Source organism: Xiphophorus hellerii, chromosome 8 (genome assembly GCF_003331165.1).
Source record: "Xiphophorus hellerii strain 12219 chromosome 8, Xiphophorus_hellerii-4.1, whole genome shotgun sequence".
Lineage (NCBI taxonomy): Eukaryota > Metazoa > Chordata > Actinopteri > Cyprinodontiformes > Poeciliidae > Xiphophorus > Xiphophorus hellerii.
Genome location: NC_045679.1, coordinates 28557903 through 28585879, shown reverse-complemented (window position 1 = coordinate 28585879; position 27977 = coordinate 28557903). Strand labels below are relative to the sequence as shown.

At 42.4% G+C, this 27977-nt stretch overlaps 1 protein-coding gene across 1 annotated transcript; it reads left to right on the top strand.

Moving 5' to 3' along the window:
- Nucleotides 1-89: 89 nt before the first annotated feature.
- Nucleotides 90-26603, top strand: mfhas1 (multifunctional ROCO family signaling regulator 1). The gene is made up of 3 exons (XM_032570401.1): nucleotides 90-3438; nucleotides 23371-23667; nucleotides 24541-26603. Exons 1-2 carry the CDS (start codon nucleotides 474-476, stop codon nucleotides 23493-23495), a joined length of 3090 nt encoding a protein of 1029 aa, XP_032426292.1. The 5' UTR covers nucleotides 90-473; the 3' UTR covers nucleotides 23496-23667; nucleotides 24541-26603.
- Nucleotides 26604-27977: the final 1374 nt, after the last annotated feature.

Sequence of the window (27977 nt, the reverse complement as noted above, 5' to 3'; positions counted from 1 at the left end):
CCTCTCTCCGGACTACAGGAAGGAGGAGAAAGGGAGGAGGAGCGCAGAGATCTGACGCAGTGTGCGCTGCTGTTGCTGCTGCTGCCTCACTTCCACTCCGCTCCCCGGAGGACTCACGGCGGCGCTGCAGCCATCACAAACACTCGGCTCCTCCCGGACTCTGGGAGCCTCAGGGCGGTTTCTGTGGGCGACGATGTTGATTGTGATGATCAGAGGGCAGGCGGAGCCCCGGGCCTCTGGCTCGGGGTTGAAGCAGAAGCTGTAATCGCGGAGGTCTGCTCTCATTGTGTGCTGAGTGGCGCAGGAGAAGAGGATGTCTCCGCGGCCGCAGGAACCCCTCCCATTCCTGCCACAACACTTGATTATTAGCCGACACCGAGGGGCTGTTGTCCCCCTTCTGACCGAGGGCTTGTTCATCGGAGGAGCGCTGGTTTTTGAGGGACTTTGTCCACCATGCTGCCCGCTCAGGAATCATGAAAACTCTCAATGAAAACAACGAGGAGGAGGAGGAGGAGGAGAAGGAGAAGGAGGGATCTGGGTGCAACGCCATGGAGGAAACGGAGAACAATCTGAAAACGGCCAGGTTGTGGAGGGATGCCGCCCTCCGCTCCAGGAAGCTGCGGAGCAACCTCCGCCAGCTGACCCTCTGCTCCAAAAACAACCAGATCATCCTGCCCGACGATATATCCGACATAGAGGTGCTCAATCTGGGAAACAACTCCCTCCAGGAGCTGCCGGACGGACTGCAGTCCACCCTCAACAACCTGCGCATCCTCATCCTCCGCAGGAACAGGTTCTCCGCTGTGCCCAGGGTGGTGCTTGAGCTGGGGCAGTTGGTAGAGCTTGACATGAGTCACAACTGTGTGAGAAGCCTGCCTGATGGTGTGGGGCAGCTGAGAGGACTGAAGAAGCTCTGCATCAGTCACAACAAACTCCAGAACCTTCCAGCTCAGATTGGAGCGCTTCAGACTCTGGAGGAACTTGACATCAGTTTTAACGACCTGCACGACTTCCCCAGGTCCTTCACCAGCCTTTGCAAGCTGCGAACTCTGGATGCAGATCACAACAAGCTGAACCAGTTCCCTGCTGAGATCTTGGCCCTGGGGGAGCTGGAGGAGCTTGACCTCTCTGGGAACAAGTTTCAGGCTTTGCCAGCTGACATTTTGAGGCTGAAGTCCACCAAGATCCTGTGGCTCAGCAGTCTGCACATGTCCTCCTTACATGACACTTTCTGTCACCTGCACAACTTGGAGAGCCTGATGCTGGATGGAAACAACCTCACAGTGCTGCCTTCATCCTTTGCTCAGCTGCAAAGCCTGAAAATGATAAATTTGTCCTCCAACGAGTTTAACGAATTTCCACAGGCTGTTTTAAGCATTACGGGATTAGAGGAACTCTACCTGAGCAGGAATAAACTGACTAATATTCCAGAGGGAATTGGTCAGCTGGTGAAGCTGGTAAATCTCTGGCTGGACAACAACAACATCACTCATCTACCTGATTCCATTGTGGAGCTGGAGAAATTGGAGGAACTTGTTTTACAGGGTAACCAAATAGCCATTCTTCCAGATCATTTTGGCAAACTGTCCAGGGTTAACATTTGGAAGGTGAAAGATAACCCTCTCATCCAGCCTCCATATGAGGTGTGCATGAAGGGAATCCCATACATTGCTGTCTACCAGAAGGAACTTGCACAGTCTCAGCTTGCTGTGAAGCCATGGCTCAAACTGGTTCTGATGGGGACAAAAAATGCTGGTAAGACCAAGCTGAGACAGAGCTTGGTACCAACTGAGGAGGACATCAGAGGAACCCAGGGAAATAAAGGAATAGAAGTCACTAATTGGGTGGCAGACTCTGATCGCCATCTAATGTTCTTAGTGTACGACTTGTCAGGGAACCTAAACTATGACCTCATCAAACCCTTTTTTCTCTCCCCCGGTGCTCTCTATGTTCTCGTTGTCAATCTTAGAGCTTACTCGCCCAAGAACTTTTATGCCCACATCGGGTATTTCCTTCACCTGCTGTGCGCTAAAGTCCCCCATGCTGTTGTGTGCTTGGTGGGGACACATGCAGACCTGTGTGGAGAGATGGAGTTGGAGGAGAAAACTCTGGACATACACAGACAGATCGGCCTCCAGGAGAGGAGTGACATTCAATGTCTAAGTAGCCTGGTCCAGCAGGTAGACCTCGCTCTGGAGCAAGGCTACAAGGTCCGCACCTCCAGCCCACACGTTCTCTTCTATGGTGTCAGCGACAAGAACCTGAGGCGCAAGAAAGCCCAGTTGCAGTACATGCTAAACCAGCGATTGCAGATCCTGTCCCCGGTCCTGAGCATTAGCTGCACAAAGACCCAGAAGAACATCCAGAGGCTGAGGGAGAAGCTCATGTCTGTTGCAGACCACAGGGAGATTTTCCCCAACCTTCACCGTGTGCTGCCAAAGTCCTGGCAGATGTTGGAGGAGTTGCACTTTAAATCCAAAGATCTGTGGCTGTCATGGTGGAGCTCAGCCCGTCTGGGCCTACAGGCGGGACTCACAGAGGACCGACTGCAGAGCGCCTTGTCCTACCTGCATGAGAGTGGGAAGCTGCTCTACTTTGAGGACAGCATCACACTGAAGGAGTATGTTTTCCACAATCTTCCACGTTTTATTGCAATTCTTAATGTCTTCTTTCAGAGGGACAAGTTCACTCTATTGGACCGGCTGCTGTCTGAAGGGGAGAGGGGTGACAAGGGGAGAGTGAGTCTAGTTATTGAGGATGAGAAGGGAGAGAACCTCAGGGTCACTCATCTTCAGCAGCACCTGGAGGGCTTCCTCCATGATGGCCTCCTGCCCTCCAATGTCATCCGCCTGCTCCTCAGACCACACATTGAGACACAGCGGGACCTCCACCTCATTATGGAGCTCCTGGAGAAGATGGGTGTCTGCTACTGCATCAACAAACCTCGTACCAAGCCCTTGAACGGCGCCACAGTGTGGTACAAGTTTCCCAGCTATGTCAGCAGCGAGGAGGCTCGGTTTGAAGACTCAGTGGAAGGAAACTCTCTGAATCTTAGCCCCTTGTTCTCAGTGGAGCAGCTCTACATCCAGTACAGCTTCCCTTTCCTGTTTCCTCCTGGACTTTTTGCACGCTTCAGTGTGCAGATCAACAACCATGTGGTCCAGCGGTCAGATGGCAGGCATCAGATATTTGCCTATCGGGGGAAGGTCCCAGTGGTGATCAGCCACCAGCCCGCTAAGGGGAAGCTGTTCTTGGAGACTTTGTCCATCGCCAGCCACGCCTCACTGCCTAACATCTGGACCGCCTGGCAGGCTGTCACTCCACTGGTGGAGGAGCTGAACATGCTGCTGCAGGAATGGCCTGGCCTGCACTATAATGTACATATTCTCTGTTCCAAGTGCCTCAAGAGAGGGTCGTCCAACCCGCATGCCTTCCCAGGTAAGTCCTGTTTGATGAGCTCATCCAGGTGAGCGTCTTTAATCCAGGCTTATTAACACAGCTCAGACATGTGAACCACACTGAACTGGGCGTGGTGCAGGAAATATTCAGTCTATTTAGTAAAAAGCAACATTACAAAGTTGAACACCTCTGAAAGCTACCAGCAGAGCTAACGGTTAGTGTTTGACCTGAGTGGACACAATCTGGAAAAGCTGTCAGAAGACTATATTACTTCCTTATTTGGAGAATACTCTGGTTGCTACATGCAGTTCACCAACATGGTTCTTTATTTTCTTTTTCCAGTAAGAAATTCTTCTGTTGGTTTCAGAACATAAATGATCTGTTGAAGTGCAGACTGGAACCATCTGATCTAACACTGATGCTTGAATCATGATGGATCCTTTTTCTTCATCATCTTGTTTTACTACAAAATATAACAAAAATCATAATTCAGTATAATCTAAGGCTTGGTGTCATTATGTGTGGTTTTGGTTAGATTTCAAAGCTGTGTCCCCTTTAACATCCAGGACACTTGATGTTCCATCCTTAGCAGTTTGCTGTTCCTGAACAGGTTGCTACTGGACGGGCACAAGCAGATGATGATGATGATGGTGTCTGAGTGAAGAAGGCTGACCTGTGAAATTAGATGGAGTTCTGTCTTTGTCCTTGTCTGCCTCTTCTGTGAGAGGAAGATTTGTGTTGATATGAGCTGAACCACTGCAGCTGTCAGTAATCAGATTCAGCCACACCCTGATTCTGAATGCAGCTCCATGGAAGATGGAGACAGATGCCTCCATCAGTGGGGGATGGAGGTGGAACAAAGCTGCTGCCTCTTCCCCCTTGCTCAGGGACAGAAATAATCCTCAGTGCTGGTCAGGCTGCAGCTGCATCATGACCTGCTTTTAATGCTGGACTCTGGTTCTGCTGGCTGCAGACTGCAGGGGTAGAACTGGTCAGCTGCTGCTGTCATGTGATCTAATGTAATGCTGGATATTCTCAAGCTTTCAGGACTCTTGTTTTACAAGATTTCCACTAATTAGATGATCAGTTTTAGCTCCCAATAACTTTACATACGTTGACACATTTTACAGAGGAGCTCTGACACATCTTTCTTCGCACTGTACATAAACCCAGTCATCTGTTATTGCAACAGGAGGCGGTATTGTGGTGACGGTTTCCATCTTGGCTTGAAATGTTGACATGCCATGTTTTTGACAAGTCTGGGATGCTTTCTGACATGAAGGTTTCTCTGTGGACTGTTCACTATCTGAACTTAAAGTACAGAATCTTTTTGATCATATTCAATGAGTGTTTGGATGTCAAACTGCAAACGCACATTTTGAAGGTCTGTGAAACATTTTTTAAAGTTTTGCAGTTTACACTCCCGGTGGCCAGAGCACAAAAAGATTCTCAAGAAACTGGAAGTGGGAGATCATCCAGTCTCTGTTCCTGTAGATCTGCACAGAATCATTTCCACTAAACATAGTTTTGTTTCAACCAATGATTCATTTTCCGCCTCAGTGGTCAGGGCTTAGGAATTGGCTTTCTGCAGTGTTCATGTCTGGCATGGTGTAAAATGTTGGCCAGTATTAGGGTCTGATCCGAATAGCTTGAGTGTGACAGCAGAGTGATCACAGTGCTGATGTTTAACAAGTTGTTTTCTGCTGCAGTCATCCTGATAAAAGACGGAAATTCCTCCTGCAGGACTCATTTTGCTCCTGCACATCAGCAAGCTTTTCACTTTGTCTTTGAAGCAGAACACATAGAAAAGACTCAGACTTTTATGGCACATTGTGTGCTGGCAGCTGTGCAGGTATTTCCTCCTGCTTATTATATTTAGAAAAAGCAGCTGGATCAGTTTTTGGGTAAAGTTCAGCTGTGCTCAGAGGAAACAGGCTGCAGGTCTGCTGGGAGGAAAGAGTCATGTGGACGAAGGCTGAAAGATTTACTGTTTCAGGATTGAAAGGGACGTTTCAATTCTGGTCAGAGGAAAACAGCAAGGCACACTCCATAAAAATCAAAAGATTCAAAACGGAAGAAGTGATTATTGAAAGCCTGAAGTTCAAAGAGACACAGGAGTAGGTAAAATAGCTATGGTGTGTAAGGAGATCTGCTTCATCTGGCCTTTTATGGACATGATCCTCGTGGCTGCAGTGTGTTGATGCAGTTTGGACCAACAGAGACTAAACACACTTTGTCCTCAGATGATCCGCTCCGTTTGAGAACAAAGGCCTGGGTTGATTGAGTGTATTAGACTATTAGCATCTTCTCCTTTTTCTTCGTCCTGTGATCCATGTCACAGGTCTTCTCTGTTCTCTTTTCCGAGTTTGTTGCGTTCATATTTAGTGTAAATCTGCTGAATTGTTTTCACCTTGGTATTTTGTTTTTATCATATCACAAGTTTTTCTTCTTTTTTAAATCATTTTTACTCACATGTACAACTACAAACCTTACGTTTATGTATTGAGGAAGTGACAAATATTGTGTGTGTGTGAGGGTGTGTAGGGGTGTGTGTGTGTGTGTGTTTTTATTATTATTTAATTTAATTCCAATATTTAAAACATCAGGAGCCCTGTAGATGGCTCTTGGTCATTGTATTTAATTTGGGCAAAAGTAGTTTTTATATCTGACCATTTATGGAAGATGAAACAGAACTTTGATTATTTTCTTTGGAAAGGCTGAAAAAACTTGTTTGTTGCTTCTTCTTCAGAGGTTCAGATCAATAAGTTAGAAAATTATTAAAAGTTAATTTATTTCAGCCAGTTTACTTTGTGAAATACAAACTGATGTTTTCAACCCTTTATTTCTGTTAAAATATTTTTCCTCTTGCAGCACATTTAAGATTTGAATATTACATCAGACCAATAAAATTATTTAATACAAAAATGTGAATTTAATGGCAAGTGTGTTTATTACCTGCTTAACAGTTTTTATTTAAAAAAATACCATTAATCTTACAAACAAGCCTTGTTAGAACACAGATTCTAGTCATTTGCTGAGACGTAGCTGTGGATATAGAGAGTGCAACACTGTGCTGCTCACCCTGCAAAAATACTCATACCCCTTCATCTTTTTCACATTTTGTCACAATGACAAACATGAGTGTATTTTTTATTTTGGGGTTTTATGTGACAGGTCCACACAACACAGTGTTTATTTCTGAAGTGGAGGAAAAATTATGCTTGATTTTCAACATTTTTTACAAATAAAATTGTAAAATAAATTTGGCCTGTGATTGTGTTCAGACCTCCCATAAACCCATAAATTAGGGATTAGTTTATGCCCTTAAATAAACTAAACTCTATTTTATGAGTCAGCCAGCAACACCAGGATGACCTGCAGATGCAGGTTTGGTGTAAACATGTCATGTTGCTGCTAACTAAGATCCTAACTCTTTTGGTAGGTAGTTTATTTTTTGGCACAGTTACACAGTACATTGAATGAAAATCACATCAGTCAGTTTTTGCAAAGTTGTAATCACAGTTTGGATGTAATGTTTGGTAGAATATTATAATCAAAGTGTCATGCATTAATAATGTCTCTGTCCTGTTGGATGGACAGTCACTGGTGATGCTGAAGCTCAAAGAAGGATGGGTCATTGTGACGGTGTTAACAGGAAGAAATTGACTCATTGTCATGACAACATTTAGCAATACTATCACAATGACATGTTTCCTGATGTCGTGCTGCCCTATTATTTAGTCTGGTTAGGGTTTTATTGTGAAAGTCAGCAGAACATGCTGTTTATGGCTTTGTCTTCTTCAGAGGACCACAGTTTCCACATGGACTAACTTCTCTTTTGATGGAGGGAATAACATCACTGTATCGAGCCCAGGGGTCAGATACAGGTCAGACTGAGATCAGGGGCTAAGACTTCTCAGAACATAAACAGGAAGGAAGAATGTCTGGATTCTCTAGTCCTGTAAGTTCTTCTTCTCTTCATTAGCTGCTCGTACAACTGACAGTCAGCCTTTAGCGGCGAGGCCTGGTGACTGCAGCCCATCGGTGGTGAACACCTTCACTAAGCTTCACAAGGAACTTAAGGTTCAAAATTAGACAAACATAAAAATAGATGAACAGGTCAGAGTTCATCCTGACCTGGAGGCTCAGACTCATCAGAGCTGCAGGAGCTGACAGTGAAGGATTACTGCTGGAGCAGGCAGCAGGAGCTCTGGTCTATTTGAAGCACAGAGGCTTCCTCATGGCTACAGGGATACCATGTGACTGGAAGAAAAACACACCAGTCATCACTAGTTCCAAATGATGAGCGCCTGTATCTGTGTTTGGGAGGTTGTTCATCCTCTATGGTTCTTGTCTTCAATAGCATAGAAATTCCTGATGCTCCTGAACTCATCGTTACATTAGTTTGAGTTGAAGCGGTCGGCGTCAGTGAGCATCCTGAGCTAGCTGCTGCAGGGCACCGACATAAGACCAAAGCACCAGACTGAAGACTTAGCATCCAGTTTTTGAGAGAAATGATAAATCATGCAAATAAAAACTATTGAATTTATTTTAAAGTATCAAGCTATTAATTGATTTATTGCATATTGCGACAGGCTCAGTGTGTGTCTGTACATTTGTGGTCTAACTCAAAACCTTTTTTCACGTCTTTGGTTAAAAATTATGTTTTTACCAAGTTCAAACATTATTTCAATCACACCTGAAGTATGCATAAACACATAGGAGACCACACACCCTTATTTTTTTAAAATGAAAATGAATCTGAAATTAAAAGCTGTAAAAAGTAAACACACCCCTTGCGTGATGTAGCACCTTTGGCAGTAAACCCTTACAGTGCTTGGTTTCTCCATGACTCTTATTTGCAGTGATACAGATTTGTGTTCCTCTACAGCTCTGTTTATTCCCCAGCACATTGTTTTATTCAGCTTGTGGTCTAGACTTTGACTGGACCATTGCAATACCTTGGCTCCTTTCTGTTGTGGAAAGGAAATGGTGACCAAACGGTGATGTTTGGGGTCATTGTCCTGTTGATGATCCAGTTTGAACCAGTCTTCAGCGGTTAGACAGATGGTTTCATGTTTGACTCCAGAATACTTTGATAAACAGGAGTTCATCATAAACTCATGTGGCTGTAAAACAAGCCTAAATAATCCCCCCTCCCTCCACCGTGCTTGACTGTTGGTGTGAGATGTTTGTACTTTATACACTGTGTTTGGTTTTCTCCAGACATGCTGCTGGGATTCATGGTCTTTGTCTAAACAACATTGTTCCGGGAGCCTTGTGGTACGACTAATGCAGCTCTGCACACCAAAGTCTCACCATCATATGGTTTATATGGGGAACAAACTTTCTCGACTTTCTGGGCAGCCTTTCCCAACAGACCAAACATGTTCAGGTCATTTCTGATGTCTTTCTCTCTTGACTTTGTGCTGTAGATACATAAATGCTCCAGACGAGCTAACTGCCAGAAGAACTGCTTTTCTACAGGTGGTCCCATTCGATTCCCTGATAATCAGCCATGTGCCTGATAATCAGCCATGTGGCTGATTATCAGGGAATCGAATGGGTTTGATGAGGCACGCTTTGTTGTTACTTCCCTTTTGAATTCGGTAAAAATAGCAAGCGGGTGTATATATTTTTTTTTACTTTTGTTTTTAGATTTGATTTATTTTTAGGGGTGGAAGTTGATTAAGATTTTTAATTGAATTAAGTGCAGGGAATATAATTAATCAAAATTTATCACATTTTATTTGAAAACTATATGGCAACAAAATAAGAAACATTTTGTGTTCAAATTATTAAGTATATGAGCTCAATAACAAAGATTTTTATTGTTTTTATTCACATTGGTGCCAAAAGCTGTTCTGGCCATTCAGCTCTCCAGAGTTTCAGGAGATATGATCATTTATGGAACTTCTGTAGAAATGTGAATGAAATGAAATGCTGACATTAGCATTGGGATGTCTGAGCCGCTGCTACATATTTAGCATTGAGATGCTATTTTAGGCTAGAAGAGCTTCACTGATAAGCTAATTTGTTTTAGCACAACTTGAACACAACAATAGTTTTTTACAGTGTTCCTTCAAGTTTGTTTTTTGAAGCAAAATGAAAATACTAGTATTTATCTGCTATATAATTTTTTTTACATACAGTATATACATTTGTTAAAACTACCACTCTTTTTACAGTGCAAAATGAAACAGATTATCAGTGAAAAAGCCAAGTGACTTCTCCTTATAGACCTGCTGCCACCTCACAGATACACCGCTCCATCAGAAACAACCAATCAGAGCCAGGAGGAGGGTCTTGGGGCTGTCAGTCATCATCGTGTATGAGCTGCTCACACCCTCCCTTTTGCTCTCTGCTATGCTACATCTTGTTACCCACAGTGAATGCTCAGGCTCGTCAGCTTGCCACAGATGATGATGAATAAACTGTTTTCCTGGAATGATAAACTGTTTCTCCACCATTAACACATTGAGCAGCATCGACATAAGGGTGACTGACAGTGCTAAGCCCCTCCCCCTGATTCTGACTTGTTGTTTCTGACCGGAGTTAATTTATCTAGATGCCAATTGGTCAGGGAGAAGACGGAGGAGTTTGATCTTTTCATAGATTATCTGTCTCCTAAAATACTGCCATGACATAGTCAGAGTTTTAACAAATAAATAAAAATATATTTTTTATAAAAGTCACATACTGGAGCTTTAACCACTGGCTGTTTGCTGAGGTTGCTTGTGCGTCAGGTTTACTGCTGTTCCAGAAACGCGCTAATACAAGATTATTTTACAACTTGGTTTAGATCATTTTTATTATGTCCAGCGTCATAAAACGTGACATTTTGTTCCCCAAATAGGTTAATTATCTAAAATATTGTAAAGATGTATATATCTGAATACAATCATCATGTTAAATGGACAAGTAAACAAGAAATCTTTTGTAGTAAAATGATTTAGATTCAGATGGTAAAATTTTTCCCTTGAACCAGATAGAGAGAAAGGCTTCAGTAGATCTGTTAAATGATTAACAAGCTGTTTGCTCTATGTACTTTAGGTGGTAAAATGTGTATGTGTGTGTGTGTATGTGTGTGTGTGTCCTCTACCCCTGAAGACACGTGTGGCTGCAGCTGCTTGTCACAGGACTTTCACTCTTGCTGTAGATCTTGGTCGGACTCTTAATCCAGTTACAGGATCTGCTGGGATTATCCTGAGGTTCTGAGCAGCAGGGCACTCAGACGCAGCCGATCTTATTTAAATGACTCTGGAGTGGCAGCCTGTGCATCAGAGAGCAGAGCAGAGCAGAGGAGAGGAGGCCTGTCCTCTCAGCTGTGGCGCAGCTTTAGCCTCAGGCTGCTCCGGCACTCATTTGTTTCACATGTATATTTGTGATGAACCTGAGCCAGGTAGCAGTTTGAACATGTTCAGGCTGAAGGCTCATGTTTCTGCCTCAAGCTTAAGTTTAGCAACTGAAGCAACATGGATGACTTATTAAATCATCCCCATGCCAAAATCCTCCTGGGAACACATTTTACTGAAACATTAACAATTTTATGGTTGTTTTCCTTTTTCTGTTTTAAACATTAGATCAGAGACACTTTAGTCACTTCCAACAACTTCATAATTTATTTATTTATTTTTTCTTTAACTGACTGCATGCAGCCTGAGTAGAATGCTGTCCTCCTGTTTGGTTATTAGACATTTATAGAAGATTTACTGTAGCACGACTGTTACATTTCAACACCAAACATGTATTAACTGTTTTTCTGAGATTTTAGAAGAAAAATAAATAAAATAAATATGCAAGTCTGGGTAAGTTCCACAATATCATGTTTTTTCCAAATATTCCCAGCAGCAGCAGCAGTGACAGAGTGAATGTTGAATGAAGCAGAGCTGCTGTTTGTCCTGATTGGCTCCCACATTCCTGCTGCTCAGTCTTCAGACTGCCACTGCCCTCCAACTTGATAAGGAGATTTTTCATTTTGAGGAAGCAGAGCTTTTAACTATTAGCTTCAAAACCACTTTTATTGAATTACAAATATGAAGATGAAGATGTGAAAAAAGTCAAAGTTGGCGTTTCCATTTTTAGTTCTTCATTTTATCGTCTGAAAGTATCAATAATGAGGAAGAGACTAAAACCAACTGAACATTGAAATAAAACATTTAACATGAGACAAGTGCTAATTATGATTAGAACTATGCAATCATAATTCTAATCATGATTGCATGATTAGAATTATCATGCAATCATGATAATTGCATGATTATCCCACGAACTGATCAGTGAATTTTAATCACAAAGAGGCATGAAGTCATTTATTGGTGAGTTCAGAAGGAAGCAGCTTGTTCTCCTCTGCTGTGGCTCAGATCAGCTGACAGGTTTCAGAGTAGTACATGGATTGCCATGGATACAGTGTCATTTTGGGATCAGAGTAGCAGGCTTTTGTGAAGAGACAAAGAGTTCCAAAAGTTGCATCTAAAGTCAATTAAAGAGGAAATACTGGCCATACAGGACCTGGAGGTCATCACAGATGTGAGATAAAGGCCAGAACAAGTCACTGAACTGTAAGAGACACCAACACCAGCCTCAAGTACCAAACAGGAAGGATTACAAAATCCAGTTCAGTTCAGTTATATAGAATCAGTTCACAATAAATCATCCCAGATGTTCACACAGTGGCACTGCAGGCTGCGTTCATGGTTCTGCCGTAACACTTTCTGTCTTCACAGAAACTTTCCATTGACTTCCATTCATTTCTATAGCATGACCCTAACCCTTAACCTAACCTCAGCTTAATTCACACCTTAGTCGTCAAACTAACCCATAACTCAAAACAGCTGCCCTTCTCCTGGTAAGGAACATGATGGAGACAGAATCTTGATGTCATCACCTATGTGGGTCCATCTGTTTGTCCTTCAGAACCAGAACATCTTGTAATCTGTTAGATGAAATAGAGAGAGAAAACATGAGATCAGTTGTTTCATTTAAGGTGCCAGTAAGTGTTTTCTTGCTTTGGTTGTGAATCTTCATGCTGGCCTTGAGGTCGTTGCCATGGTAACTCGCAGATCCTGAAGTGGAGCGAGGCAAGATGTTTTGTCTGAAGATAAAACAGATTAGATTATTTCCTCTTGACTAATTCTAAAGGGTTATAGCAACACCATCTGGACCAAAAACGGGAAGAAAAACCTTTTTTTCCAATAGATTTAGTTATTTTAAACAGTTCAGTCTGGAAAAAAGTCATTTATTTTCAAATCAATTTAATGCCATTCTATGCTAAATGTTACACAGGCTGATAACTCTTTAATACACAAAACGTAGGTCCAGTCAGTTTAACTCCTATATTTTCTGTCCTGTAAATGAAGAGACCATAAACTCTAAAAGTTGTAACTTAAACATCTGTACTGATGTTCCAGCTTTTTCCAGATGCTTTTTTTCCCACCCATAGTGAGGAAGAGGTGCATGTCATGTTAATTAGAGATCACTCTCAGCTCTGTATAGGGAATTGCAGACTGGTGTAGTAAGTGACTGGATGGATGGAAGGTGCATCGCTGCATTGTATCAGCTCTGGGCTTTTTGATGAGCTGTAAGGTTTCTTTGTGTGTGAATGAAGCCATGCTCTCTCATAGGGAAACTGCAAATCATCTGCAGTTCCTTCTTTTAAAAAAAACCAAAGTGTGTGAGCAGCAGTCTGAGGGGAGAACATGCTGTGGTTTCTCTGTGTGCCGGAGACGCTCCTCACAGGATGGGTGTGTCAGAGAGGGAGGGGACGGGTGACGGTCTCTGCTGGGAAACCTGAGGATGGTTATTGTTGGAGAATATGCAACAGGTCTGAACAGATCCCTTTACTCCCTTTGAGTCACTGAAGGAGGAACTTCTGAGTGGACTAAGACTTTCTGGTTTCATTACTTTAACCATGCTAATTAGCTAGAAACCTAGCACTGCTTCCATCCTGTGTGTTGTTTGAGAACATTCCCCAGTATTCCATGTTCCTCATGTTTGTCACAGTGAAGTGCTAAAACATGTCTGTTCCAGTTTGGAACTCCAGGCTCAGATATGAGCTCTGTACTAGTCCGGTGGATGCAGAGCACTTTGTTTGTTGGTGGATGTAAAAACCTCTGAGTAAATGGATAGTATCACATCCCTCTATAGTCTTCATTTGGATGTTTTATTTAGGAAATTAATCTGCAGACGAATCATGACTGTAGAGCTCAGTGTGGGTTCAAACAGATTAAGATCAGCACCATGGCGATTGGGTTCCTCAGTCCAAGAAAGAATTCATGACGTCTTCTTCAGTGACAAAGCTCCGTCCTGCAGAGTTAAAATGTTAGAACTTGATTAAAGCAGATTTTAGCATCTGTTAATGCTGAAGTAAGTTGATGCCTTAAAGGATTCATGCCAACAAACCAACATGAGCTCCAACAAAGTTCATTTGATTAATTTGTGAGGTAAAAAGCAACCATAAATACCATTTATTACATTTTCCTTCATCAATTAACTCTTGAGAGTTAATTGATAAAAGGAGGTTTGTTTCATATCTTGGCAGGTGAGTAATGTGTCGGCAGAGAGACGATCCTGTTACGTCACCCTGCAGTAATCCTGCTCTTTCCTCACATGAGTCAGGCTGCAGCTTACTCAGTCAGGTGTGTGTGAACCTTAGTACACACAGGTTTGATCATGAATGAGTTTGGAAACCTGGAGAGCTTCTCACCCACTCCGGTCACCGAGACACCAAGACAAACTGGTGCAACTCATAATTTGCTGATTATTAGTTGTATTTTATTCAGTTTGGAGCAAATTTAGTTCAAATCAGTTGAGTTCATTCCAGTAATATTCAGTCATTCATGGCTGTAAACTAGCCACTGACCTGTCTCAGTCTGAGAAGGGTTGTAAAGGAATTTCAAAGCTTTGGGGCTGCAAAGAGCCACAACGTGAAGTGGAGACGGTTTAGGAATATAAATACCTCAGTGTTCACAAGGACAGCAGTCTGGACTGGAGACAAAACAGTGACGCATCTTTAAGAAGGGACAGAGCATACTAGACTTCAAGGTTTGCTGCAAGATGCTCCAGATCTTCTATCAGTCTATTGAGAGCGTCATCTCTTCTGCTGTCATCTGTTGGGGTAGCAGCAACAGAGCAAATCCTCAAGAATCCTTCTGGTTAAATAAATACTCAATAAATACAAATAAATTGTAAATAGTTTTTAAACTTATTAAGTTAAATCCTCGTAATCAGTTTTTGTATTTACTCAGGATAGTGTTGTCTCATCCTGAGGAAGCATGGGGTGACAGTGGAGAAGAGGCACTTTTCTTTAGCAGGTAGAGCCCATCAGAGGATCAGGCTCGGGGTGAAAGGTCATCCGGGCATTTGGAGGAGAGGAAGAGACAGAGTATAAACACAGAAGCAGTCAGTTGTGGTCGTGCAGTAAAGATGTCTGCCCTAAACAATCAGGATACAGTTGGATCAGAACACTTTACTACTTCACTGCTCTCTGCTGTGGCTGAAAAGCCCAATTTGGATCTAACATGAGACTCTTTGTGGCTGCTTGTTTTCACAGCTAAACAGCAGAGTAACTGAAGCCAAGATGGCGGCTGCTGCTGCTCACCACAAGCAACCACCAATTTGTCAGAACACAAATGTTAACAGATCCTCAGGCCACCACTGCTCTCTGCTCTCTGCTATTTTAGGGCTGAAGGTTTTAATCTGCTCTTTCATTTGGATCCCAGCAAAGACTGTTTGACCTCCATGGTTCTGCTGCTATGATTCAGAACAGAACCTTTGCCCTCAGCCAGGACGCTGTACTCATTATGAGCTCTTTCACTTTACTGTGCAGATAGCCTAAGAGCATGATAAAACTAAAAGTGTGAGCAACAGAGAAGCTCAGTAGATTCTGAGATCATTCAGTCATTTAGTCGCAGGATTCTGCCTCATTTCATTTTTATTTAGCTTTCCATTGACCATGACTTAAATCAGGTCAGACCAGCCTCAGATGGGCAGTGCTCATCAACTAGTACTGTCAAATAAAAGTTCAAGGATAACTGGAAAACTGCAGTTATCTGGAAGGCTGGAAAACTGCACCGATTGAAGTTTTCCAGCCGATTACCGATCTTTAAAAAGCCTGACCTGCTGATTCCAGTTTTGGTCGATACCAAATATTTTTGTTTGAAATGTTGCTAAATATAAGAAGAAAGTCGCTGAGTTAAGAACAGTGGGGTGACTGTTGTTAACTGTAAACCTGCAGACATGACCTGGTGGGCCGGTCTGTCAGTCTAACCTCCCTCTGCAGAGCAAAGAGGACAGTGGCTGATTTGTAGGCTTTGCTGAGGTAGATAAGATCGGAGGATAAGATCGGCTTTACATGTAAGTATCGACCGATCACTGATTTACCAAAATCAAGGAAATTGGTGCTGATAAATCTGCTGAACGATAGATCGGTGCACCTCAAGGTGTTCACAGTAGCCATGTCTTGTTAATGAAATGTATCTATGAACTCATCTACATTATCAACACTGTGACTGCCTCTGAAAAGCAATGTCTGACCATTCTGGTGTGTGTTTATACATCACCAAGGAAAAAAAAGTTATTGTTGGTTCCCATCAATCTGAAAAGGGTTACAATTTCATTTTCAAACAATCTGAAGTCCACAATTTGACCTTGAAAGAAAATATTTCAAAACAAGCAACATGTAACGTAGTTTCCACTCCCCAGAGGACTGGACAGCTCGGCTGGATTCCCTCTTTTCTCCGTCCCTGTCTGTGTCTTCACACTCTGCTGCTCTGCAGCTGCAGTGATGCCTTGCTGTGCTGCTCAGATCCATCTGCAACACTGAGTGCAGCTGTTCCAGCCACCATGCATGGATCTGCTTTAATGATTTCTCTCCAGACAGGACAGCAGTGTTGGCATAATAACAGGGATGAGGGCCAGCCATGGAGCTTCAGGCTGAACAGTTTTCATTATGAAAAAGACCTTAAATCATCACTCTATAAACATCCATAAAAAAGCAAATAACTGCCACTCATTTGCAAAATCTGGTCTCTAAAACAATGTTGAAATATATAGCACTGACATGTAATTAATTCTGACAGATAAAAGAGTTTATGACCAGAAGTTACTCCTGTAGAGCTGGTTAACGAAGCTCTCTGATTCCCCTGAAAAATGCAGCTCTGCTAGCTGTGTGAGTGGGTGTGTGTGTGTGTGTGTGGGGGGTGTGTGTGTGTGTGTGTGGGTGCATGTGCGTGTGTGTGTGTGTGTGTGTGTGTGTGTGTGTGTGTGTGTGTGTGTGTGTGTGTGTGTGAGAGAGAGAGAGAGAGAAAGAGATAGAGAATAGTGAGAGAGAGAGACCAGCCATTAACACCTGGTCTATGATGACATGTTTTCCCATTCCAGCTGACAGTGATCCACAGTGTATCATCCTGACCGAGTGTGAGTTTATCTGAAGCAGACTCTCTGTAGCCACATTAGCCTTAAGTATGAAGCTTTGGATATTACTTTTAGATAAATAATCTGTTTTTGTCCCTGAAATGTGGCAAAAACAGATGTGATGTGTTAGGGAGTTGAACCAGGACTGAACTGTGGGTTCAGATCCTAGTCTGGAGCCTTTCTGCAGGCCGTTTGCATGTTTTCCTGGTGGGTTCTCTCCTGGTACTCCGTCTTCCTTCCACAGTCCAAAAATATGCAGGTTAGCCTAAGTGGTCTCCACATTCCCCTCAGCAGCAGTGGGAGCAGCATGGTGCATCTGGCCCCTTGCAGCTCTGTAAATAGAAACATGGATAGAAATGATTTGATGAATGGATGGAAAACTGACTTTCAGTTTGCTTTGAGAATAATTATTTCAGAGGAATAATTGTGTAACAAATAAAGTAAAAAGTGAGTTAGTGGAGGGATACTAGAGTGATGAGCCTCACTGCTGTATGCTGAGGAACAATCTGTCTAACTGAGTTAGACTTCAGCTTGGTTTCTGTAAGCAGCATCTGCAGTCATGTTTCTGGCTTTCCGGGCCAAACATTCCTGAAGATGATGCTGAGTTCATCAGAAGTAGCTGAACTGCCAGTGTGGGCCGGTTCTCTGAGCCCATCCTCCCCGCTCATTCCGCTCCATTTCACACATCCTGCGTTCATCCAGTGCAGCTAGCAAAGGCTTGCAGAGCTTCTTAGAGCTGCTACAGTTTCTGTTGCAGCCCAAAACTGTCACTACTGGCAGCCCAGGTTATTGTTCATTTTATCAAAAAGGATCGAAAGAGATAAAAAGAAGCAGCTGAGATCATCAGCCTGGCAGCTTCTGCAGGACTCAGTTTCCTTAGTTCCACATTTTTATATCAGATGTTAGTTTTCCAACTTATTCTCTTATGTTTGGATGAGGAGAACTTTTCTAAAATAAGGTACATCACTTCTTGAGACAGAGGTGTGCCATAGAGTTTCCAGTGTACTTTTTCAACCTTCAGCATTTTGTGTGTGTGTGTGTGTGTGTTTGGTTGATCCACCCTTTTAACACAGTTCTGTGTTAATCCTCCATCTGAGCCAGCGGCCTCTGCCAGCCTCCCAGCAGCTGCTGTGAACCCATTCATCCTCTACACACAGCGACCTCATTATGAGGGGCAGTCGTGCCGCCCAGCTTGCAGACTTGTGCAGCCTTGCAACCTGAACTGACGGCTATTTGCAGTCGCTGTGGGAGATGGCGCTGCTCTGGTTTCTGCTGGAAAGGTCACATCACACCTGAAGCTCCTGAAGCTTAGGAGGGTTCTGATGGCTGAGCTCCATGTTGGGCCTGAATCCTGAAGTCAGCTCTGTGTAGTCAGGCTGGGTTTTCTAAAATCCCTATCAAAATGAATTCTCGTCTGTTGAACTCTGATCCTGGCCTAAAATGAAGTTTCTTTCCTGTGTTGACCCAAACTGCTGCAATAAAGCCAGTGTTGTCCGTGATGTAAGAGAATACGTGGCCAGTGATTGGCTCCGCCCCATTCCGTTTCCCTTCCCTCCCTGTATTCTCTTTGCTTTTTGCCAACGATGTTGCAGTTTCCATCCAGGAGGTGTCCGCCATTTGACAGTCAGTTATTGTTATAGTAGTTATTTAATGAAGAGTCATACAAATGTACATAATTCTTCACCGCCTTAGATAAACATTCCTCGGAAGTATTTATGTCCCCTGCAGACACAAAAACCGGATAGTGGAAGTGGACTAGTTAACGTGAAATATGAACTTTGCTGATTTAGCAGAGTGGTACTCTCATCCTGCAGAGTCACGGTAAGCACTGGAAGCATATTGGTGGAGGTCTCTGACAGGCTGTGTCAGAATCTCAGCATGTATACTTTAGTCTGAGAGAAAACACATTGTTCATTGTTCTCTGCTACTGTGGGACTCGGTGATAAAGAAATCCTGAAAGTCCAGCCATTCTTCCTTACAACACACACTCACAATGGAAGAGGATGTTTAATAGGAAGTCTGAGTTGTTGTGCTAAAGCTTGTGAATGAAGCAGACCCTCGAAACTCACCATGACATCCCAGTGGGAGTTTCCTGGAGACAGGAAAACTTTTGCTGCTCAGGCAGAAGTGTCCGTTTCCTTTTATGGCTGCGATTGGAAACCATTTAGGAGAAGCCAAGGAGGGTGGTTGGGGGGGAACAGTAAGAGCCAAAGAAAGTCATTCCTCTACCTGCAGTGTTTGTGGAGGGAGGTGTGTGTATAGGGGTGTGTGTGTGTGGATGCATTGTGTATTTTGCAGTCGACGTGAGCATTCCTGTGTTTTGAAATCAGGCCTGTGATGGTCACAGTGTGACTCTTCTCAGTCAGACAGAGGAAGTGGAGGAGGAGCTGATTCAGCTGGAGGCTCCGGCCCTCAGCTGCTCTCATTCTGCCTCTGTTCCTCCTGTTGACACCTGCAGATATGTGATATTTATACACGTGATCTCATGTATTCTCTAATATCAATGTTGGTGCTATGAGCTCACAGTACTGTAGGTTTTTTTTTGTCCAAAATTTGTGTTTTGAAATCTTGCCTAACAATTCACCAATTTCTGACCCCTTGTTCTTTTCACCACAACTAGGTTTGGAAAAGTCAGACTTTGTTTTTTTGTTTTTTTTTTACATATAGGTTATATGTATATATATATTTTTTAAACTGTCATTATGTCCCAACAGTTTAGTACAGACAGATGAACTGAAAGAAAATCAAGCTCCTCTGTCTCCTCCCAGTGATCAGAAACAACCAATCAAGGACAGGGGGAGGGTCTTAGCTTTGTCAGTCACACCCTCCTGCTTGATATCTGCTAGGCTACAAATATGTAAAGAGTATATTGTTTATTACATACTGTAGTTTTAAGAGCTACAACAACCAACTGTCTTTGCAGGGCGACTGAAGGCTGATTGTCCTTCAAACATGAACAAAGACATTTATAGTTTTCCTGAAAATAAAATAGACACAACATGCCTAAAGAGTATCAATATTTTTATTTCCAAGAATGTATTCTTTTGTATAATAATTTGTTTTGGGTGGTAAATTTAAACTCTGGAGTATTAATGACCCCAGAAAACTACCCTGGTTCCTGAAGTAGAAATCTTTTATTTTCTAAGCACATCATTGATACTGAAAACAACAAACTTTGACTTTTTCTCTCGGTGATATGGTTCTTAAAGAAGACTGGAGTAGTACAAAGGTGTGCTGCCTTAACTGATTGGAAAAAGATCAGATTTCTGAGTTTCCAACCGGCAGGTCATTAGTCATATGACTAATGATATGAAAAGTAATTTTGTACTGCCTGTGAGCCTGATTTTAGTCTCAACACTCTGAGCAGAGAAGTTGAGCGCGTGAGGCTTCATTGGTAAACAATGTGGGCTTACTTCCTTCTTCACTTTGTTAGCTTAGTACAAAGCAAACAGAGCAGCAGCCTGTCCGGCCCAAACCTGTCAACAGTTTGCAGAGCTGCATATTCCATTAGCATGAATAAGAGCGTATTGATTTCCACTGTGAGCTCCGTGCTGATAACGGCTGACGGCATATCCAGCCCTTTTACCTGGAACTTGTTTCTGTTTGATCTGGAAGGCTGCCTGATAAGATGAGATCAACTTTAAGGTGGCCCTACAACAAACAGATCATCTTGTCTTTTCAACTCATTAATATCTTTATTCAAAGTCAAAATGGCTGAAAAACACAGAATGACCTTTAAATAAATTACATATCTTAGAATATTAAATTAAAATGTAATTCAGACTTGTTTACTTTTATCATTGCCATATGAGAACAGCACTAATATGAAAGCTTGTGAAAGTTTGCTGTTCCCTGTTAGAGCTGACTGAGCTCCTGGGCTGGAATCCTTTTCATAAGCTCAATAGGATTGCCAGGAATTATTCAGACCATCCTGGGTTTTCTGCATCGATTATCTCACCATCTGGCAGGTCATCAGATGCTGCAGCATGTGTTAGATCCTTCCTGCTGGAATGTTTAAACATGACCCTCTGGGCTTCCTAAGCTGCTGGGTTACTGTTTTCTATCTTTTCCTTCCATTTAGAACTCATTACATGGTTCTAAATGTGAGGAATCACATGGCAGGACAGTCTGAGGTGATGGATGAAGAACCGGCATTTTGCTGCCTCAGGACCGGATCTGTTGTGTTTGCTCTGACGTCATTGTGTCATTATATTTTATTTCCATATTTACAGAATCACTGACCATCTAGGGAAGACATAGCTATGCTCTGTAAATGCCTGCAAGAGGACAAATAATTATTTACTGAATTAGTTAGAACCTTAGCCGGACTCCTGGCAGTTGGATCCCAAGTGAGCATTTGACATGCAGAGGTGAGTGAATCCTCCCCAGAGCAGACAGTGTTTGTGCATAACTTATCAAAAGATGAGATTATTGGGTCATTTAAATATCTCTTGCATAACTTCTATAGCTGTGGCAAATATGGCCAGTATTTCTGATGAAGGCATGAGATTTCCTGTCCTCCAGCTGATTGGCATGTTGCTGGGGCAGGATATGGTATTTACCAGATAAACCAGACCATCGGATCAATGCTGAGCTGCAGGATGAAGTGGAGACCCAGGCTTCGGATCGTAACACAGACATCTTCAGGTGACTGAGAAACAGCGCTCATGAAGCTGTTAGTCAACTACCGTGGAAGAGCAGGAATGGTTTTCATGGCTCCTCCGCCATGTTGAGTGATGCTGTGGTTTTGTTTGTTCCTACCTGCTGTCATGGTGACATGAGCCCAGAGCTGGCTGTACTTCTTTTTCAGAACATTCTTGTCTTATCATTCAACTTGTTCAGAGCTCAGTTGGATCATACTCTGCTCCTCAGGGTAATGAACTGAATGAGATGTTGAAATCCAGACAACAGAAAGGAATTTGTGGGGGGTGAAGAGTGATGGGGGTGGCCCCTTTCCGGATAAAAATGTGAACATATGCAGAAATATTCCTCCTAATGGCCAACTCATATTAAAGTCTATTGTTCAGAACAGGCAGTTGCGCCTGCATTCAGCAGGTTAGAATGGAAACTGCACTCAGCTCAATATCCTGACTACAGTAACTGCAAAACATTAAACTCTGTTCTATTCCTGTTCGCTTGTTTTCTTCTTCTCCTTCTAGAGAAGACAGAATGTTTCTATCAAAACCTGACAGTATTCATAGAAGTGATCCAATAACACCTTCTTTCATGGACGGCACACTGTTGTCCTGCCATGCACACATAACAGTAGATACATTTCAATAGTATTTTTTAAAAGAAAACTTGTTTTCATATACAAAATAGAACAAACTCAGTCTATACGTGTCTTTAGAAAAGTTTTTTTGTGTGTTTTTTAACAAACAAAATAAAGATGATCAGAATCTCAATGATCTGCCAGATGCTGTCAGGACGAAGACGTCGCTCTTCAGGTTAAATCCAGTTTTTCTTACAGCTTTGACTTTGAATAGGAATACAGTTACTACATTACACTTTCCAACATGCTGTATGTCACTAAGTACCTGATGCTTCCTGCTATATTCAGGTGTGAATCAGCTGAATGGTTACATTTTAATGGAAGTTGCTTCCATTTGGGTGGAAAAAGTGCTTTAATTTGAAAGCTTAAGGGGATATTCCTCTGCTCCACTTTAATCTGCTCAGGGCTGATTATCAGACAAGGAGGAAAAATACTGGAAACAGTCACATTGTGCTGATCTCTGTTGATCCCTCAGGCTGCAGCTTGTTTTTGTTTTTAGCCCGTAGGAGAAACGGGCATGGGATCAGTGCATCTGTACTGTGTGTGTGTGTTTGGATAAAAATTTTCCCTTATTGTAATCTCTTCAAGCGCAAAATTGCCAAGGGGATCATAAAAATAGCCCCAAGCAGGAACAATGGTTGGTGGTGCAGGAAAATGGAAAAACTTGTGCCCTGAATTCAGACTGGCAGGCTTGACCTCACACCAATATGTCTAGGAAGAAAAATGAGACGTTCTGTCGTGAGACAGTAAAGGTGTTTCATATTTCCTGTAATTTTGTCATCACTTTGTGTATTATTGTTGTATTTTTGCTTTAGTGGACCATTCCAACACTGAGAATAATGGTTTCTCTGGTTTTGTTTTCTACAACAATCTTTACTTCCTGTTAGCTCACCAGTGGCTTCTGAAAAAGAGAATCAGTGAGAAGGTTTAAGCTTCTTTAAGCTGCCGGGGGAAGGCTCAGGGTGAAGGCCTTCAGGCCTTCAGGCTCTGTAGAGCGTATCTGGATCTGTTCATCAGTCACAAACACACATGCATGACTGACCTTCATCTCAGCACAGTCACAGAGATATTTTGCTGCCACCTAGTGGAGAAATTGCACTACTGCTTACCAGTTTGAGCCAACAAAATGAGTGACATCACAGATTTAACGTTCTAATTTCTTCAGGAGTCTGAGCTGGAAAAATATCCCCAACAGTTTACAGAGTCGGGTTTACTGTGTGTAAATGTTCTGTGTACTGGGCGTACTGGGTGTACTGGTGTTGACCTGTACTCTCGTCCTGTTCCAGGTGAGCTGCTGAGCCAGCCGCGGCCCGACGGTCTGACTGAGATCATCTGTCCAAAGAACGGCTCGGAGCGGGTCGACGTGGCCCTGGTTTACCCCCCCACTCCCACAGCTACGAGCCCCAAGTGACTCCACTGCCCCCCCCCTCACCGCAACCCTCACACCCATCTACACAAAAACATGGCTGCCCTGGCTCGTCATGCCGTGTCTCCAGACACCACGTCCCCAACCTCTCCTGCTGTCCTCCTCCATCATCATCACCGCTTCTTCTGCCAACACTGGAGCTCACATCAACGTTTAGGTAGAAAACATTTTCTGCTGTTCCTTCATGTGCCTCATCCTGTTTGGACCTCAGACTGCTTCCTGTCAGAACTGGCAGGCCTCGTGTAAATCTGTGGGTTTTATGAAACAGTCTACAAAATACCAACAGAGCTGAGATCCAATTCCAGAAGTTTAATGCAAATTTGCTTTGGTCTGTTACCTGAACTAATTTTGCTGGATGATAAATTTTCCCAGTAATTTTTGCAAAAAATATTGTTGTTTTGAGACCATTTTCAAGTAATATTTTGATAATGGTATAATGATGCAAGCTCACTCTCTTAAAGACCAAGAAAGCATAAGGTATACAGAGTATCCAAAATAAAACACAACAACCAAAAACAATAAATAAAACCAAAATAAAAACCTCACAAAACCATAAATAAAATGGATTATGGTGTCTCAATAAACCAAATTTCTTTTGAAAAAATTCATCATTAGAATGGAAAATATGAAACTCATTTTAAGTCATGGTTGAGACAAATCAGTAAAAGTCCCATTTACCATAATGATGCGTGTCACTGTGCTGTGGCCTCCTTCTAATGTGTTCATGAAGGATCTTCTGCACCTGCTGACCTTTGATTTGTTTGACTCTATCAGACTGTCAGTCTCTATGTGGACCAAAGTCTGTCCAGACCAGGACACTCCTGGTGTCTGGCTCGGTCTCTGGGAATGCCTCATAAAACTTATTATGAAGGAGTTAACATCTTAAATGTTCCAGATTAACTGTCAACTCTTCCACTTTTCCTTCAAATTGAAGTTTCATGTCTAATAGTTGGGAAAGTGTAAGTTAATGTTTTCATAAAACTGCTGTTTGGCATTTCTGTTTTTACCTGAGTATTTCTGTGTGTTGCAGGTTTGTGGCTCTGCCTGTTGGAGTCAGCCTGGTGCAGACTGAGGAGGGTCTCAGCATTCTGTAGCATCAACCACAAACGCTGTTTCAGAAGTTTCTCCCTGGATTCTGAGATGAAACGGTGAATCGGAATCGCAGTCTCAAACTCATGGTGCATTTATTTGGTCATTTATCAACAGAAACTTGTGAAGCAGAGACTGTTCTCTTCCCCCTGAGGAAAACCTGCTGAGCGGTGGGAGCCAGGTGAAGAAGGCTCCCATCCTGAAGCTGCAGACCTGCAGGGCAGCGTGGAGGAGAGCAGGAGCAGGGTGTCTTTACTCTCACATGCAGCTATTCAGTGCAGACCACAAGTCACAGTCATTCATCACAGACATCTCAGTCAGGTCCTAACTAAATGTAACTGCAGAAGACAGGCCAGTAGGTGGAGCCAAAGACGCAGGAGGATCATTTAAATATCAGAGAAGCAGCCTGAAGGTTGAGCTGGTCTGGACGTTCCAATCACTTCATGTCATTTCTCACCCAAATCAAAGCTGTTTCTGGGCGGGGCTTCAGGAATTATCTGGAAAACTACATTTTATTTTACCATCAGACGATCCGTGAAGCTGAGGACTAGACAGCAGCAGAGACACCATGGGTTCTGAAGCCTTTCAGAAAGTTTAGGGATTGCAGTGAAACATTTCCAGACTTTTCCCCCAAATTCAATTTTCTAAAAGATAGCTTAAAATATCTGCTGGAAATGTATTGTAAACAGCTTTACTGAGATATCAGAGAATGAAAAATTATGTGATTTTGAAAATGAAACATTTGTAGCAACCCTGTGCATAATGTACAGGTAACGACAGAAATAAGTTTCCCCTCCCAGGACAGTGAATGCATCAGGGTTTAAGGGTGACTACAGATATGTCTTATGTAATAGTACAATGAAGGTTTCCGGTCCTCAGGCTTGTTGTTGACCTGAGGACAGAAAGGCTGGCCACTAGATGGCGCCACAAAAAAAACAACAATACAAAGGTTTTGCAAAGGTGCCTCGTTGTAATTGTTGCAGCTGAAACTGCTCCCACAGAACTTTGCAAGAGCCTTTCCTGTTTGTTACTTTCATGTTTTCTCTCCACATGCAGTTAGTTTTAATATTCCAGAATTTCCTACATCTGGATCTGATTGACATCTTGGAGAAGACAGCCTAGCTGTGGGACTGGATCCACATTATTCACTCATAACATTCCTCTCAAAATCCAGATTTCTCAAACACTGACTACTAAAGAAAGCTTGATTGTTATTATAAGTGAACTCAGACATTTACAAGTGTGTGTGTCCATAAATTAGAACATTATTGAAAAGTTCATTCATTACAGCTATTAATTCACACAGAAATGTGAGCCTTAGGCAAAAATATTTTTAGTACCTGTTTAAAGGGTATTTAATGTTACAAATGAGCCTCATTAGAACATCAGAAGACATTCTATGTTCTGATGAGGCGCTGGGATGTAGATCCTTGCTGCTGCCCAACGGGATCCATCAGAGCTGTGGAAATGTGACATGAAGTGACATGAAGTGCAGAATGGAACAGACCGAATGTGAAACAAAAAAAAACAATCTACCATTCAGAAGCTGAAGAACGTTTCAACACTAAGCAGAAAGTTTCTTGGACACCGCTCATCATGGCCTTGTGGTCTTGCACTTCATCAGACCCTGAATGACGGCTAGTGATCCACTAATCTCCTCTTTCTTACATGCCCTTCAACAGGCCACATGTTAGCAGAGCAGAGTGTTCACATTTTTCTCTCCACTGCCACCTCTGGCTGAACAACTGAACCGTTCAGAACAGTGACTGCTTTGAAAGGGTGAGATCTGGTTGTTCCCACTCTAAAGAGCTTTTCTGCAGGATTAAACTAAAGACTGTTTTCTTTCATGTAAATAATATCTTTATTTTTCTACTTAGACACAACGTGTCAAGCTGTGGCATATTTACAGTGCAATGCTGTGCATGACTCGAGGGACATGCACAAAAGGTTTTATATGTAGCTGGTTTCAATATGAATACCAAATAAATCGATATCTGGCTTTAATGTGTGCTCCAGTGTGTGTTGTTCTTTATTTCTTTTAATTATACATTTTTCTTCCAGTTCTAATCTGGAAGGAAAATGATGCATTGTTCCCAACATTTTAAAGTGTGATGTGTGTTTGTATTCAGCCTGTGAGTCGGTAGGTGGAGCCTCCTTTCAGTTCCAGCTGCAGGTCTGTGTCTGTAGATTTACACATCTAGAGACTGAAAGGTTTGTCCAGCAGCTCAAGCTCATTCAAACTGGATATGGAGATTTGTAGACATCAATTTTCAAGACTTACCACTTTGGGTCTGGACTTTGAATAGGCCATCCTAATACATTATAATGCTTTAATTTAAACATTTTCCTAATTCTGGCTCTAAATTTAGAGTTATTGTCCTGCTGGAAAGTAAATCTACATTCCTGTATCATATTTTACAGGCTATCAGACTTTCCTGATCCTGGCCTGTATTTAGCTCCATTGATCTTTCCATCAACTTTCTGTAGACAGAAACACATGCTGCCACCACCCCAATTCACTTGGGGATGCTGTGTTCAGGGGCCATGCACCGTCAGATTTCTACTACTCTTACCGTTTTTCTTGTAACTCAGAAAGTTTCATTTTGATCTCATTTGATCAGGGGCCCCTTCTACCTTTTTGATGTGTCCTACAGTACTTGTAGCAAACTGCAACGTTGACCTTCTTCCTGCTTTTGTTCCGGAAAGCCCAGCTCCTCCACAGCTTCCATGGGAGTCTTGTCTGCTTAATGTTCTCCTTGGTCAGTCTGTCACTGACCAATGACAGACTGTCTTCATAGTTTTGTTGTTGTTCCATGATTTCTCCATGTTCAGATGATGGACTGACCAGAACTCTGTGAGATACTGCTGCTACGATAGCAAATAATAACAGATCGTTGAATGCAGAATTAGCCCAAAATATATATTTCTAGACCATTTTATACTGTCATATTAAAATCTGACATTTGCTCAAATAAGCAACTTTAATCTAATAAATGAACAGTGGAAGTCAGTGTCATAGTGTGTGAATCTGACAGCAGATTCTCACACATTTTGCATGTTACTCTGTTTTGTTCCACATCTTACTGATAAACAAACACAACAGATCAAGATTAAGTGTAAGAACATTTTGAAGTATGTGGATAAAATGTTGACTATGTGCAAATGACTTACTAATAACTTAGAAGGTATAAGAGCTATATATAATTAGTTTTAACTATGGTTAACATCCTGTTTGAGTGGTGATGCCTTTGTTTTGAAGGGACAATTTCCTGCTTTACTGGAAAGGCAGATTAATGGCAATCAAGACAAAAGATAAATTGTAACAGAGCTTATAAAATGAATCTATTAGCAGCCTCCTTAATAAAAACAAAATGTATA